Below are 17,437 nucleotides of genomic sequence, written 5' to 3'. Positions count from 1 at the left end.
TCACAGGTTGTCCTACACCACACAAGCTTTATCTGTTAATTGATTTGCTCGTTTTGTTATTTAATTTAATTGTTGGACGCGCTTTATTGATCATGATCATCATCCACCTGATGTCCACCAACTCCAACAGAACAAATTCAGAGCACGCTATATCTATAAAAAGTATTTATGTATTTATGCATTTATGTTCACTTGTATAATGCCCGGGTGCAAGATTTATTGTAGTATTAATCATACATAATAATGAAATATGCACATGCCCATATCTTAAAGCCATGTGCCTCTTTGGGCGTAATACGATCCCCCTGTCTGGTCTGAGTCACTGAGTCACACGCGCTCAACTCTCTGGCCACGTGCAGAATAGTTCCTGAGTCCTCCCTCCAGCCCCTCCCCCAGAAACTCAGCCCTCCTCCACCCCACAAACAAACATGAACTAACGCACACACAGACACACACACACACACACACACACACACACACACACACACACACACACACACACACATATGCACTTACACACACACACACACACACACACACACACACACACACACACACATCTCTAATGTAATAAAATAAAAAAAATACTAGCCTGTGTTGTGATTTATTTATTTTTCCTGTAGCACTTTTTCATAGCTATAAGCTTCTTTCATTATATGCTTGTGAAGCCTCATTTATAAGTGGCTTGGCACCAAGCTGAAAGAAGCACATCTAATAATAACACATCCACACAATTCGTTGAAGGGTCTTTTTATTCAACAGAGTGCAGTTTAGATCAACGACACGGTGAGATACATCAATCTGTGCAAACATCAGGTATCTGGGTGACTCTTGTCTTCCACCAGATACTTTCATTTAGTACAGAACGTGTTACCAGACCGCATACGCTGTCTTCCAACCCTCCGTCCAATGAGAACAATCCAACAATTTCAGTTTTTTTTCTTAGAATTTCTTTAAAGCAAAACAATAAGCATAATAAAAAAGTGTACAATTTTTTAAACAAACACATGGGTCAAACTGAAAATTTTTTTTATAAGAAAAATATTTAAGTGGAATTACCTAACTAAGTAGCAAGTGCACAGATAAAGCTAAGTTACCATGCAAGAGTTACAGTGTATTTTATAATAGAATGTTGTTGGGCAATTTCAAAAGTTGGATTAGACAGAGATCAATTTTAAAAACGTATATTTCTCTCTGTTCGCTTTAAGTGTGCTTTCTGTCATTTCAGAGTTTAGACCCTCAATACTCACTCATTATCTGGTTTATGAAAGAAAAAAAAGCTACTTGATTTGTTCTGAATAAGTATTAGAGTTTATTCTTGTGTTTGTTCTTATTTATTCTAGTTCTAATTCTTACCCTAGCCCTTAATTTCAAGATAATATCCAATTAACTTCAAATCAAAATCTGTGGAATTTGTTCATGTTAGTGAACTCCGGCCTCCCCTCTCTCCTGCGTGGTATCAAACACGTGCCACTAGTCCATAGTTTATGCACGTACCTTCATTTAGGATGGAGAGAGCAAAATGGAAGAGGAGCAACAGAAACATGATCATTCCAAACTCCCCCGAGAAAGAAAAGGAATCAACCACTAACAGAAAACGTCAGAGGCAGGTGAAAGTCATCTTCTGATGTAGTTATTTATCAAAATGTCCAAATCACACTGTGTTGTTTAGTTTGAATTGTAACGTGACCAAATGAGCTAATTGAAAAGATAAAGTCGTTATTTTATGAATAAGACTGACTTTAAGACCCCACCCCTGCCATCCTCTAAGAGTTATTCCCATTCTCTCTCAGGGCAATACTTGCTGGTATCAGCAGAGCGCTTCGCCCCGGTGTTGAAAGCGGATGGTACCTTTGAGGACTGATCGTCAGAGCACAGCTTACGCCTGCGCTCATACTCAACTCTCAACACCCGGGGGTCAGGCTCACTGGGCTGGCGGAGGCTGCTGTCAGTCAGCGGGGGGCAGGCGTCACTGTCAGGTCTCGGTGACCTGATTGGTGGCGTCGCCCGCCCGCCCCTGTCACTGTCAGGAGGCGGGAAGCGCCTCGTCACAGTGTCAGGAGTCCAGCAGCTGCTTCCGCCCGGCGTCGCCCGTCAGCCTGCGTCAGTGTCAGCGTCAGCTACTGCGGCGCGCGCCTCCGTCGCCGGAGGAAGCGCTCCACTGTCAGCTGCGCCTCGACTTTCACATGCCCTGGCTGGCCGCTCACGGTCGCTGCATGACAAGCATGGCCTGGTCCTGCGGCACCAGGCTCAGGTCTACAGCCTGCTGGCCGTCGGAGAGCAGCGACGACCTGGCGTCGTCGGCCCTGCCCTGCTGAGCCTGCCCCACAACCTGCTGATCGCCATGGTGATGCCCGTGGCCGTGTCCGGCGTGGGCAACCACCTGCTGGTCGCCATGGTGATGACCGTGACCGTGATGACCACGACCATGTCCATCCCCATGTACCGGCCCCTCCTCTCTGACGGCGGGGCCCACCCCCGCCGCATCAGGCCTGGCCACTACTGGCCTGGTGCACTCCTCGGGAACGTCCACGCTCTGTCGGGGAAGAGGAGGAGCAAACACTTTGAGTCTCAAAGAGAATGATGAAGAGGTCGGCCTGTATGCGCACGGCTGTGATGGATATGGTGCATCACATACCTCGTGTGAACAGTCCCCACATATGCGTTTGCAGTAGGTGTCTTTGATGGCGTTCTCCACATGACCCTGCCCGATGATGGAATATGGCAGTGCGATATGGTAGGTGAGACGGCCACACCTGATGTGTAAATAGATATAACAAAAAAAGGGTTTCGAATCTCCTTAAACCTCAAGAATGACAAATGCTAGATTCTCAATGATTTCAAAGAAAATGTTCAGAGGATTTCATGGAAAATGTCCAGATGGTATAATATGGCGGTGTTAACATATCTGCCGTTGTGGGGGACCTGACCTGTCATAAACAAGGAAGTCATCCTTCTCCCCGTTCAAGGCCTGCCACACATCGGCATCCTGGTCCCCCTGCTTGTAGAGGCTGATGCTGCTTGACAGTCTGGTGGTCAACATGGAATGCAGGCGCTGGGCCTGTATCCCCTGGTGGTTGATTACCATGTAGTTGACATTCACCAGGCCCTGATTTTCCAGTTTCTGGCGTAGGCTGTCCATACTGTTCACAGACCGAGCAGACAGAGCATGCAAGAGCGTGATGAGGTGAACCTTGGCCTCATCATCATCATCATCATCATTAGTAAAGTTGGTGCTGGTTTTATATTGTTATCTTTTTTGCAGGTGTGGAAGGACTGAATAATTGAGTCAAGTTCACTCATAAAAAGACGTTTAAAAGGGAAAAGCTTTTGTATGTTTGAATGATATTGTATGAGGCCCACAGGTCTACATGGAAGGGCTAGGACAGTTTAGCATCAAAAATGAAGTGGAAAATATTGATATACTTAGCACACATTACTTATTTTATAAAGAGTATAGTGTGAGAATGCTTGTTGGGACCGGCAGAGATAGTATAGCATTTATTTTGGGCCCTTCATTTTTGGGGACCGTAAAGTAAATAATAAGTTGTCATTTTGCCAGACAAAGTAAAACTGTGCACGTACTTGGATGCCTGCACCAGGCAGAAAAGTCAGCTAGCCTGCAGCAGTGCCACAACAGTCACCCGGCCCTCCGCCTCCTTCATAGGCATCACCTCCCCGATCTTCCAATCGGGTGGCCGCTGACACTGAGGCCCGCCTCCCTCGCTCTCTGCCCCGCCCCCAGGGAGCAGGCAGAGAGCCGAGAGCAGGCTGAGGCACACCCACATTACTGCTGTGAGTCCTCACTGCCCTGATCTGAGGTAGGGTAGAGGAGAGAAGCAAGAAATGGAGGGAATGGCAGTTTGGAATGTTTTGGAGGAGTGGAAAGGGGAGGAGGAAGTGGGAGGAGAGCACAGAAAAGTTTTGTCAACATCAGCCGAGAGGAATGAGAAGTACAAAAGGGCAGTGCAGTGTCAAGCTATGGCTAGACAGTTGCAGCATACCATCTGCAAGTTGGGCAATAATTGTGTTAATGTATGCAAAATAATGTGTTTTGTACAAAAGGAGAATATGGAGAGGACTATACTGGATTTGGTGCAATTTACTATTTATTTAGTAGTCTTATATAAAATTTGGTATGGCTCATGCTTTATTTGGATGCATAGTTTTAGAAAACTTGTGTGTGTGTGTGTGTGTGTATGTGTGCGTGTGATTGTGTTCGTGCTTGTGTGTGCATGCGCGGATCCCTCTGGGTGTGTTTAGATTAAGTAAACTGAAGGCCCTATTATATCATGCACATAATTTATCTGCAACATAAACTTTTTTGCACATATACATGCACACTTTGTGCTGAACATTGTTGGACAAGGGCCAAAACTATGGCCAGATAGAAAACATTTCACAGTGAATATATTATACCATTTAATGTTTGCAATATTTTTCAATAGAATACTTGCTATATACATTTAAGTTTTTTTTTACGCAAAAGAGTAGAATTACCTTATTTAAAAAACAACAATAACAACAATCCATATATATACTTAAATTAAATGGGAATATTGCTGTTAGTTGTTTGACTTACCGTGTGTGTTTTTGATCCTCCTTCAGCAGAGTTTTTTCTTGCAGTCGGCTGCTCGATGAAAAACAAGTCTCCCTCCCTCCACCCTCCCTTTTATACTCAGCCTGTTGTTTTCCTGTCCATAAGGAGGCCAAAGTTCAGTCCTCCTTGCTCCTCTGACCATTTTGCTGACTCGTGTACATCTTCAAAATCAGTGATCCTTTTTTTCTGTCTCAGGGAGAAACATGTGAGGGACACATTTAGCTTTAAAGAAGGAGCAATAGAGGGTGATTTGCACCATGGTTGATTTGCTGTTATGATGTTATTTTTTCAGAACTATGCAAACCTTAAAGCATTATTTATTTGAAGGAAAACATTAATTTTTTCAAGAGATTCTGTTATGACATCTGACATGTTATTTTGTTGTAAGCAAGAAATGAATCAGACTGCTGGTCAAATTATGGTAAATACATTGTTAGAACCTACAGATGCTAGCCTGTGCAACAGATACAAATGCTCTGTAGAACTTTTAACATTTTGTTAAAGAACAAGAGTTGTGCTTAGCTGCAATTTGTACCAAGGCTAAAATGTTAAAATATTTTGAAAAAAGGGAAGTTCATTTCAGTTGTATCTGTTGTGAAATATATCACATGGTGAAAATATGTTGTGAAATATTCAATTTGTTTTTGTGTTATTTGGTTGAAGATGGTTAATATAGATCATAATTTTGGTAGGAAGTCTAACTTATTATTATTATTACTTATTCAATTACAATATTACATGATTAACACTAGATGTTTTTGAAGTGGTTTTAAAACTGTCATTCCGCATTTTGGGTATAATTGTACTATACTAAAAGTTTATCAGGAATGCTGGCCTGCTATAGTGTACACTGATCATATGATAACTGATTGGCTGATAACTGTTATCAGACAATCAAGTCATTGTAAAGACTGCACTGGACCAGGCTTATGTAGGGTTCTCTGATCAGCATAGATAGCAGATTAAATAATGTTACTCATTGACAGTACCTGGCATGTTAACAGGTATATTTCAGCAGGACACGGAGATCTTTGTGAAAGGTTTCATGTGTCTCATGAGTGTTTTATACAGCGGCCACGTTGCATAAGCAGATTGTAGCTTCAAAAAATGCTCAATAAAAAGAGGTTGCGTTGCAACACATGGTTCATTGTAACCGCATATTTGTTTGTTATTCTTAATGTAGCTGTTTTGATTCCAATGAAAAGGGAAAAATACTTGTCCATACGTCTATATTAATCTTTGACAAAATATGATAACACTTTAGAATAACAGCCTTCTATACTTTGAGCATTAATAGAGTAGTAAATAGTGAATTCCTCATTTGCATTTCTTTTTTTTTTGCATTTTTTCTACATCAAGACTCATTGGTTAGCAGTTCATAATTTGTTATAAATTATGAATAAGTTAATAAGACAATGGTTTGACAATTTACACACTATTTACAATGGATAAATAATGCTTTTAAACACTTAATAATGCTGCAATACATGATTTGTTCAGCTAGTTAGAAAGCATTAGGAACGTCTTTGTGTGAGCTTATCTAAAGTGAGGACTATCTTTTCCTGACTAAACATTTTTAAATGTTCATGCTAGAATGACCAGATTGCCAAAAAGAAGAATGATGGTGGTGGTTTAATGCTTAAAAATTAAACCAAACTCAGTTTGGACTTTGGCCATAGAGGCCTTCTCAAACTGTCGGGGAGGACTTTCATTTTAAGATTAGATATTGCTGTATTTTATATGGTTGACTCAAGTCATGAACTTATTGTGTATTTGTTCATTGTTTAAATTCATTATTCTTCTTCTGGAATGCATAAGAATGCCAATGTACAACAGTTTAATGACGTGAGTCAAGTTTTGTTCTTATTTGCATATGCAGGGTATGTCATACCCTGCATAACGAACATTAGGGACATTCCCAACATGTCATACCCGGTATGACATGTTGGGAATGTCCCTAATGTTCGTTGAAATAAATATTTTCACAAAAATTAACTGGTTTTGCATGGTTTCAGAAGCAGCAGCATAGCAGTGGCCATGTTAGTGGGCTCAAGCTCTAGTTCATATAGCTTATTATTGTAACATAGCATATATGTATGTATAGATTTCATACACACAGCAGCAGAAATTGTGTGACATGAATAATGGGGGCCTGCTGTGGCACAGTATATCTTTATCTCTTGCAACACCCTGCATGATACTAATAAAATGTAATTGTTCATCCATTGTCTTTCCTTTCCTCCTTGCTTGTTTGAGTTGTATAGCTCTATCTTTGGTGAATATAGGCAAGTATAATACGTGTAGTGTAGGCTATATATTACTAGATGACCTTGTTCTACAACTAAAGCTTACAGAGAAAATGTCTTAAAACACGTGACATCAATTGATTCATTAATTACATGAATGTTCTTAATTCAATTAAATGAATAGACTGAACCACAACGATGCTCAATATGCCTGTCTTCAGGCATATCTGGTCACCAAGCAACGCTCACCAGCGTCCTCTATTGTTGCAAGGGCTTCTGGGAATCGGAGGCCCTACTGGAGAACGACCGCCCTTTTTGGAGCAACGAGAGTAGAGGAGCTCTACGTGCGTCGGGACACATAATACCATAAAACTACTTTCTAAAGCAACGTGGCTGGACAAGAGGTACCTCTACTGATGGTTTAAAACTCACATTTTGACCCATGGGTCTCATAATATAGAAATCTGTCAGGAAAAGTGTGTTTTAATGCGCGTTTTGATGACGTAATGTTGATTGTCAAACGAGATGGCGAGCATGCTAGCAGGCCTGTGGGCTGCAAAAGCTTTGGATTCCTTAATGTTTATAGCATCGTTAGTATGGGATCAAAACCGAGAAATAATCTTGTGCACATGGGCTCAGTCAAAATATTCCCTAATCTACGTCGACACCAACTGTTTCAGGCCACACTTGTACGTTTTGCTAGGTAGGCTAACAGTTTAGCCGGTAGCCCAAAGTGAGCTAATTTGGCTACTCTCATGACGTTCACAGCGTTGGAGTTTCGCTGCACTCGTATGTATGATTGGTCCAATCACATGTCAGTCTGCTGTGTCATATCAGGACAGTGGACGCAATTGTTTTTATTTTGTGCGTCGCATGATGGACTGTGTGTCCGATGCGAATGATCTAGAAACAATCTTGAATTGAGAACAACTTAATGATATATACATACACATTAATATTTTTTAATTATTGTTTTTTGAGTAGTGTATGTGTGCATGCATGTAAACAGTTACAAAGTAATATCCGTGTAGACTACACCCCTAAAAATATATAATTATTTATATAATTCTTTATTTCAGACCCATGGGGGATCCATATCACAACAAACAGAAAAAACACAGAGTAAAAAATACACAGCTTTCCACAATATTCAATGTTTAACATACAGACATGTTCGCCAATGGTTCCAAAGTCTGGAAGAGAATCTGACAGAACTGCGTAAAAACAAAAGACCTGTCGTTGTTCTTTTTCTTTTTAAATATATATATTTCCTTTTATTCAAAGTAAATTAATCATCACTATAACGCTGTAATCCACAAAATAACATTTCATTCTACTTGATTCAAGATGGTTTTAACCATAAATATGCTTTCTATATTATTTGGTTACATGCTGACCATGACGAGTGTCACACAGAAATGTTTATTGATTATTCATTGTTTAAGATAATTGTTAAATTTAATCATCTTTCTTGGTTCTCTTAGGGAGGGCAGGCGTGGATCATGGCGGCTGAGGGGGAGGGGGAGATGGACTGTGGAAGCATGTTCCCGTCGCACTACAAAGTCATGCTGGACAAACTGAACGAACAGAGACAACTTGACCAGTTCACAGACATCACCCTGATTGTGGATGGTATGCAATGTGTCCAATTTCCAATGGTAGTGATAAGTAAACTCGGTGGTGAATATAAAGGCAACTTAGATTTAAACAATCCATATTTACTTGCCGGTGTACAGAAAAAGGATTCTTGTAAATGAATGGTCCGATGTTTATTACATATAATGTACAAAATGAATGGGAATGGTTACATCAGGACAAAATGTTTTCAACCCCTGTATAAATGGCTGTTGAAATAAAAGCAGTCCTTTAAGATGTATGCCACGAGGCAATCATTCTTATCTCTTTGTTAGATAATACAGACCAATCCAAACACACAAAACGCCTTGGCATCCACCAAAAAAATGTGGAGTCTTTAGTTTGAGCCATAGTTTGATTATAATATCTCAAATAATGATTTATTTTCTCTGTTTTGTATATACAGGGCACCAATTCCGAGCACATAAAGCAGTCCTTGCAGCTTGTAGTCAGTTTTTTCACAAATTCTTCCAGGATTTCACCCAGGAACCACTTGTGGAGATAGAGGGTACGTGGTTCTGTTTCACTATGAACAACGCTGTGGGACGGAATTATTACTACTAAACTTTATTATTGCTTTCAACAATACAAAAACTTTAACTTGTTACTTTTTCTTAGGATAATGCTAGTTTTTAAACTTACAGAGCCTGTGAGTCTTGTACATTTTTATAATAAATCTAATTAATGGCCTGAAGCCTTGTTGGAATCTGGTTTCTTAAATGCCTGTGACTGGCTCAGGCCGCATAAGCACGTGTCCTCTGTGTCCTCTTAACTTGTCCCGGTGGCTTCCGTTTGGACAGGTGTGAGTAACTCCGCCTTCCGCCAGCTGATGGAGTTCACCTACACGGCCACACTGGCCATCAGTGATGAGGAGGAGGCCAATGATGTGTGGAAGGCAGCGGAGTACCTGCAGATGCAAGAGGCTCTCAAGGCGCTCAACAACAAGTGAGGCTACATTGACACCCACCCACCCCAATCTCCAACCTGTTGATCTGAAAATGTTTTATTTTATTTATATGATTGGAAGAGTCTTAGTCTGTATGAGCTGTGTTTTTTTTGCCAAAACAGAATAGTAGCTCGTCATTATTTTCTCAAGCCTGGAGTCCAGTGCGATGTTGGGTTTGGCCACTAGAGGACACTGTTTTGCTTTGTCCTACTTGTCGTTCAACCGAAAATGGATGTCTGATGTCTCAGATTTTAATTCTCAGGGGGACAGAGAGTCCCACGCAAGAAGTCACAGAGAAGAGGGGCGTCAAGAGGAAAATCAGCGAAACGTCCAATGTAATCACGGAGACGCTGCCATCGGTAGAAGGGGAACAGGTGAGAGACGGGTGTTAAGATGGCAGTGTGTCCTTATGTGTCCTTAAATCAGTTAAGATCAAAGCGGCTTGGGGAAGAGTTACTAATGATTTAAAAAGAAAAACATTCAGGTCGCTTCGTATTTGAAATGTTTATTTTCCTTTTTGAGATTCAAATGTATTTTAATCAGCAAACATTCAACTGACATTTTATATCAACTTTAAAACCTAAAGCTTTAATTGTAATACTAAGGGCCAAATTTCCTCTTGTTTGTGTGGTGCAGGTGGAGATCGAGGTGATCGAGGGAGGCATCGAGCTCGAGGAGTCGGGACTGGAGGAGGTGGTGGACGCGGCCAAGAGCGCCGCCCAGCCCACCTCGGACGACTCGGCCCTGGTTCTGCTCGCCGACATCACCAGCAAGTACCAGCAGGGGACGCAAGCGATGCACGTGATCAAGAAGGACCATGTAAGCGTGCCACTTGATTGACCCGACACCTCTCAATGCAGGAGCATCCATTCTATTGTTAATATTTGCACAATGGTATATGAATACAGTCGTGGTTGATATTAGTTGGTTTAGGCGGGCTTGGGCCATGTGGTGATCTGTTTAATAGCAAAGATAAAACTCCCAAAAATGCTGCATCTCCTGCCTCTAAATTATTACTAGCTAAACTATAAAATAGCAGTTTCATATCTTTATCAATCGAATATAGCACAAAAAAGGCTCTTAAGGAAACCAAAACACGTTGACATATTTGTATGTATTTTTTTGTGGTTGCTCATACAGCAATAGCTATTATACATGGTTGAAATGTTTATCGCAAGCATTGCAACTCTAAACGGGACAGTGGTTCCCGTACGGCTCAATCGTGCGGGGAGCAAACAAAGATTTTTCCGAGCCGCACTCTGAGGGTGTTCTCCATCCCTTTTGCGTGAGCCCAGGAGGTGTCCTACCAGGAGGAGACGGTGACGGCCTCCAAGGTGCTGGAGAACGTGGAGATGGTGGAGGTGCAGATCTCCCAGGTGGACAACATGTTCCGCTGCCACAAGTGCGAGCGCAGCTTCAAGCTCTACTACCACCTCAAGCAGCACATGAAGACGCACGCCGGGCCCCTGGACAAGCCGCACGTGTGCGCGTACTGCGGCAAGGCCTACACGCGGGAGGGCGCGCTCAAGCTCCACGTCACCACCTTCCACTTCGAGGCGGAGGAGCTGTCGCGGAGCCAGCGGCCGCAGAAGCGCGTGCACGTGTGCGAGTACTGCGACAAGAACTTTGACCACTTTGGCCACTTCAAGGAGCACCTGCGCAAGCACACGGGTCAGCATCCCGCTCGCCAGCGTGGGCTGTGTTGGGTCGTCTGTGGAAGGGAGACATTTGAACGTTTTTGTCTTGTGTCTGCTGACGGGAATTCAAAGGAAATCATTGTCTTTGCATTTCAATTGAATGTGTCATGATTAGACGTACACAACTATGAATGCCAAAGAATTTGACTTAAAAGTTTACTTTTGGCAATTTTATAGTGTAATCTTTTTACTTTGAATTGCATTTGACAACTCTCCATGCAATAGAAACACGGATTTGAATCAACTTGGTATGAACCTGTTTCTAGAAGTGACCCTGTAGTGTTGTTGCGCTTGTTTTCTTTTCTAGATGGTCATTGTCATGTTCCTCTCGTGTGTCCTTGTGCAGGCGAGAAGCCCTACGAGTGTCCCGACTGTCACGAGCGCTTCGCCAGAAACAGCACCCTCAAGTGCCACATGTCCGCGTGTCAGAACGGAGCGGGAGCCAAGAAAGGACGCAAGAAGCTGTATGAATGCCAGGTGATAAGCCGTATTCATAAATACAGTTGTCTACGGGCGTAAGGCTGTGTCTTTATACAACCCTTTAGCTTGCGATTGTATAATGAATGAATAGCCACCCATGCTAAGAATGTTACGCATTTATGGGTTGCCTTTTTGATTTGATTAACATGTTCACGATTGTTAGGCACTTTGGATATACTGTAAGTGTCTCACGGCATTGTTCGGGCTGAGAGTATGGTATCTACTATATGTAACTTTGGTAAAAAGTCATATGGTTGACAATACCGTGAAAGTACCATTGGGTGCCTTCTGCTGGGAATCGAACACCAGCAGCGCTAATGCCTTGCTATACCAGTTGACCTAGACAGGACCACAACTCTAGCATGTTTGTGTGTGCCAGTTTGTAACGTGAGCCGATCTCCTAATTGCATAGTAACATTTGCAGACAGACACAACTTCTCCCTCGTTTCAAACATTTAGTGATTTAAATTACAAAGTAATTTCCAGAAGACGCTGAAGGGCCAAGCAATGACTTGGTTATTAACACTTGATTTGACAAATTGTCTTTCATTGTACCCGTGATTCACAACCTGTTTGTTTATTATGTTTGAATATGCTAACTGTTCAATTTAGTTGCACAGCAGACGTGTTCATCCAAAGTGTCTTACAATTGAGCCTGAGAACAATGAAAGCATACAATCAAAAAGTAGCTATAAGGAGTAACTATAAGGGGCAGATCACATGCAGGCATAGCTTTGTGGAATTTATGAATACCATTTTTAGTCCCGATGGCTACAACAGAGATGTGCATTTCAACGAAGTGCATGCCAAAATCAGACAGTAGATCTCAACAAAGATCAAAACGTGAGTGGCCCTTGATCAATATGGTTTTCAAGACTGTAAAGTTTTCAAGACTGTTACATCTGACTCAACTCGACCTTCCCCTGTACGCCACGTCCTCCCTCCAGGTGTGCAGCAGCGTGTTCAACAGCTGGGACCAGTTCAAGGATCACCTGGTGAGTCACACCGGGGACAAACCCAACCACTGCACCCTGTGTGACCAGTGGTTCACCCACCCCAAGGAGCTCACGGCCCACCTCCGGGAGGTGCACGACGCACTGGAGGACCAGGTGGTCGCCTCCCCCGTGGTCCCCGCGACAACGGAGGAGGAAGAGGAGGAGGACGAGGAAGAGATGATGGAGGAGGAGGAGGAGGGGGAGCAGATGGTGGTCGGCCTGGAGGGCGGCGAGACGCTGCTGCTGGACGACGGCATCCAGGTGGAGGCGGTGACGGTGGAGCCCCCTGACATCATGAGCATGGCGGAGGAGGAGGAGTCCTCGAACGCCATCACCACCACCACCACCACCACCACCATGGTGATGGAGGACGGGGGTCTGAGGGAGATGTGCGAGGAGGACGTGGAGAGACTGCAGGCGGCCGGCGTGCACATCCAGGTGGTGCACCTGACCAGTGCCGAGCTGGAGCAGCAGACTGTGGTCAACTCTGAGGTGGAGGTGGCGCTGGAACAGCAGGTGGAGGTGGAGGAGGAGGAGGTGGAGGCAAAGTCGGAGCACACAGAGCATGTGTGAGGGACAGAGGAGGAGACGGGAGTGTGTTGGCGTCGGGGCGAGCAGCCAAGCAGCATGTCAAAGGCCTGTTTTGAACAGGGGCACGCAGTGTCCCAATCATCCTTCATCCTTCATCTATCGCAAAGCACTCATGGCCAAGAACTCTGGGGAGAGAACGGTCATTGTTGCCGGTTGTGATGCTTTATTTATTTTTCCACCTGGTGTTAAACGCTATCAATGTTATCAAAAATAATCACTGTACATATCTTTTTTTTAATAGGTGCCATGGCCTTGCTCTACGTCGTTGCTCTGCATGTGTAAATATCCGTCTGATACATTTTCGGGCCAGTGTTTTTTTGACAGAGTTATGTACTGTAAACTCCAATGCCAACCGGTGTGTGGTGCTCATGTCTTAAAGCCATCTTCATATTTTTTTATTTTGTTTCCATATTAAACATTGGTCCATTAGAAGAATGATAACCAATGGAAATAGAACTGATAAGGATGTCGTTGAAATGGTCTACAGAGTATATTTTTTCTTAAATCTTTACTCACTTTATATAGAAGAAGAATTTGGTTTGGATGAATTGGGACGTCAATGTATGATTCATTAAGTTATTCATGCCTACTGCTTTTTGTACCGTTCAAGCAAATGCGTCTTCCTTTGTACATATTGAATATCCAAATGAATGTTTTACTTTGAAACCAGACGTTTAATATCGTTTGATTGAATGTGTCCAACATTGTTTGAGATGCTAAGCTCGTTTTTGTAAAAAAAAATAAAAATGTAATGAAAACAAAATCACGAAATGCACTATATTGTATAGTGTAAAATTACAGTACAAACATTTTACATTTTAGATTCTTCTTAGATAATGGGAACTTCTTGGTATTTCATTCCATATTTTTTGTTGATGGGATCACCTGCCAACATCTCTTAGAACGTCGGACAGCTCCCACCGTGCCTTTTTGCTCCGCCCTCACCGCTTCTGATTGGCTAACATACCGGTACATCCCCTTCCCTTGCCGCTGACTGGCCCCTGTTCCTGCCAATCAAGAGGATTTTCAACCAGGTTTATCAGAGAAGCGGCATAGTTCCCAATGTCATCCAGCACCTGCGATTGAGGATGGATTTAGTTGATTACAGTTGCCTAATTGTGTTTAACAGACTCACGAAAGAACAAACAAGGTAAGGGTTAAACATATATCTAGATGTCATGTTTCATTCTATTCATTACGATATATAATGACCAAAAAACGATATCCTACGGGAGTGGCCTGCTACTGAGATCTTCCCTGTTTCTAAAGTCACTGCACAGGAGAGAATCGGCGATCGTGAACCCAATGTATGTATGTATTGAGTTTATTTGGATAAGGGCTGGGCTCGATATACTTGGCTTGTGTGACAAACCATTGACACCGATTTTCCGAGATGTCCCCAACAACACATCTCAAGTCAGTCGACGGGTGGTCTCCCTTAACATCTTAGAACAACAGAACACATTCGGGTCAATGGTCCATCGGCTGACACTGCGATCCATATTTTGTCCGATGTGACTGTATTTATATGTATTCATACCATGTTCTCCCAGTACGGGGTGTTTACGATGGTGGTGGTGGTGGTAGCTATGCATCACTTTGGACTGCCAGGATAACAGGCCATCCGTTGGTAGCCAGGGAGACGCGCACTACACGCCACCAGAGATTAAGTAGGCTAGTCGGTGAGTGCACTGTTTCTAGAGTAGAGCATGCAACATGCTTGAGCTCAGGAACACATGTGAGCCTTCAGCCGGTGACAAGCTGGCTACACAGTTCAACTTCACTTGCAAATTAAAATTGATCATAAAAACATATATCCCCGTTCAAGAACAACACCACAATATACTATTCGAATAAGGAATCAATTTCCATCGTTCAACGGACATGGCAGTTTCAGTGTGTATCTTTTCTGAATTTCGTCATTGTGTCCCACTTATCAAAGTAACTTTTCCAATCGCCTGAAGTCTCCTTCACTCAGTGAGAGGGAGAGTGAGAGAAAGCGAGAGGGGCCATAAGACATTTGATCTCTGCTAATTCATATTCATTTTGATATGGCTTGCGATCACATTACTTCCAGTTTCACCATTAAGGATTGCAGCCTTTTTATTTGAACCACATATTACTAAGTAAGCCATACATAAGTTGTCTTCCTAAACTCTCATATCTAATTGGTAGAAGAGCTTACCTTTACAGCTGAATAGGCCTACTGTATAATGAACTATGTAGGTCTACGAAATTCAATGAAGGGTAATTTTGGTAACATGGTGTTAATTATGTGGTAACACACACACACTCCTCTCTCACACACACACACACGCACGCACGCACACACACACACACACACACACACACACACACACACACACACACACACACACACACACACACACACACACACACACACACACACACACACACACACGCACACACACCGCCTCTCTCCAGAGACTGTATATTGCTCATTGTGTGTTTTCAGAGGTGTCCCTCATTTGATGAGGCTCAGAGAACAGCCTGTACTGTATTATCACCCTTGGGAACTCCGCTTCCAGCAGTAGACCTATTGCTTACTTGATAAATAAATATATATTATCAATATTAGCCCATGCTTTTTTTTGTGATTGTAGGAATTATCGCATGTAGCAATACATGCAATAATTTCTCCACAGATTCTGTCTCTCTGTTCCTAAGGCCTACACTCTCTATTGTCCCGGCTCTTTCACTGTCTGGCAATTTTTTTCCACTCGACCAAGCATCACAATTGACTCATTGAAGATCCTTTTTGTGGCAGATGTGTGTGTGTGTGTGTGTGTGTGTGTGTGTGTGTGTGTGTGTGTGTGTGTGTGTGTGTGTGTGTGTGTGTGTGTGTGTGTGTGCATACATTGCATGTGTGTGGGTATTTGTGTATAATTGTCAGGAAGAAAGACTGTGAAAATACTAATGCATTTATCCATTGTGAAAAGTATGCATTTTGCTATGCATACATATTTAGAGAATGAGATGATAAAATAATACACTTACAATAAGAAGACAGAAAAAAGAGGAGGTGCATTTAATAAAGTAGCATTCAACACTTTATTGTGTGCCCTAATCTGTACCGGTGCAGGCAAGTCAAGATCAATGGACCTAGTTCACATTTAAATTTACCCTTTATAAACCAGTATGTTTTTTGCAGTTTGTCTACTTTTTGTAAGCATGAGTTAGTGGATAGGCTGGCACAGATGCATGCTGACGGTGAAATCTACACCCTCACTTGAACTAGTACTAGATGCTGTGGATGGTTCTGTAAAACTCTCTGGAAAACACTCTTCACACAAATCCTTAGTTAATACCAATCCTCACGTCTGGGGAAGAAATTGCCCATCACCAAGCAACCAACTAGAGCTGTTCTAAAGTCAGGAAACCCTAAAAACAATGCCTTCTGGTCAATTTACTTTAGGCCCATTGTGGAGAAATGCATATGATTATTTCTATATAGCCTCTGTGTCCAGTATATCTGTCTTTTGAAAAGTAAACCAATATTAATGGTGTCCAATGGTCTTTGTCTATGAAATAGCTTTTGTTTGCAAAATAACCCATCTTCTTTGTGTGTAACGAGCCAGTCAGAATTAAAAACAATTGCCAGTTTACAAATGTTTCCTTACAGTACCATGTAATGTAGTCCTAACAACATTGCATATCTGGCCTGGGAAGTGATCTGTCCTGCATAATCAGCACATGTGTTTCCCTTTTGGTGTTTTATATAGTCACATGAAAGGTGGCCATGCAGGGCCTGTGTTGTTTTGTGGGGAAAACTGGAGGCCTCGCTTCTCTTCGCATGTCCTTTCAGCCTCCCTGAGATCAATGCTCAGTTATTCATGACAGCCGGCTACAGGAAGGTGTTTGAAGGCTATTTTCAAGAGTGGCCGGCCTCACAAAAGAAGAAGCCACTTTGATTTTAGCCACAACACTCCCAATTATCAAAACAGGTGAATTGGACAGCAGCTTTTAAAACATGACTTATCTGCATTTTCCACCGCACCTCTGCACATGAATATCGGGTGTTTGCCTAAAATGCTATCATTGATGTAAAAAATGTAGCTATGCTAGATGCAAAGATGCATTTGACACCATAGACTTAACTATAATGAAGTTGTTTTCCATGTTGAATAATGAGGTATTGATTTTTCAATAACCCCGGAAAGTTGACCCCAATCCATAGCTGCTACCCACTTGCTTTTAATCTGTAATAGAGCACAAAGTCCATCTAC

General features: G+C 42.4%; 2 protein-coding genes across 2 annotated transcripts; one reads left to right on the top strand and one right to left on the bottom strand.

Moving 5' to 3' along the window:
* Nucleotides 1–734: 734 nt before the first annotated feature.
* Nucleotides 735–4,654, bottom strand: selenop (selenoprotein P). Its single transcript, XM_084468614.1, has 5 exons — nucleotides 4,583–4,654; nucleotides 3,586–3,816; nucleotides 2,931–3,143; nucleotides 2,639–2,756; nucleotides 735–2,536 (listed from the first exon to the last, which is right to left on the bottom strand). The coding sequence occupies exons 2-5, from the start codon at nucleotides 3,786–3,788 to the stop codon at nucleotides 2,204–2,206; spliced, it is 867 nt and encodes a 288-aa protein (XP_084324740.1). The 5' UTR covers nucleotides 3,789–3,816; nucleotides 4,583–4,654; the 3' UTR covers nucleotides 735–2,203.
* Nucleotides 4,655–7,153: 2,499 nt separating this feature from the next.
* Nucleotides 7,154–13,881, top strand: znf131 (zinc finger protein 131). Its single transcript, XM_084468737.1, has 9 exons — nucleotides 7,154–7,250; nucleotides 8,331–8,478; nucleotides 8,888–8,989; nucleotides 9,282–9,426; nucleotides 9,690–9,801; nucleotides 10,064–10,246; nucleotides 10,723–11,098; nucleotides 11,471–11,601; nucleotides 12,552–13,881. The coding sequence occupies exons 2-9, from the start codon at nucleotides 8,349–8,351 to the stop codon at nucleotides 13,170–13,172; spliced, it is 1,800 nt and encodes a 599-aa protein (XP_084324863.1). The 5' UTR covers nucleotides 7,154–7,250; nucleotides 8,331–8,348; the 3' UTR covers nucleotides 13,173–13,881.
* Nucleotides 13,882–17,437: the final 3,556 nt, after the last annotated feature.

This window comes from Micromesistius poutassou, assembly GCF_964030765.1.
Source record: "Micromesistius poutassou genome assembly, chromosome: 5".
In the NCBI taxonomy this organism is placed as follows: Eukaryota; Metazoa; Chordata; class Actinopteri; order Gadiformes; family Gadidae; genus Micromesistius; species Micromesistius poutassou.
This window is presented reverse-complemented; position numbering and strand designations above follow the sequence as displayed.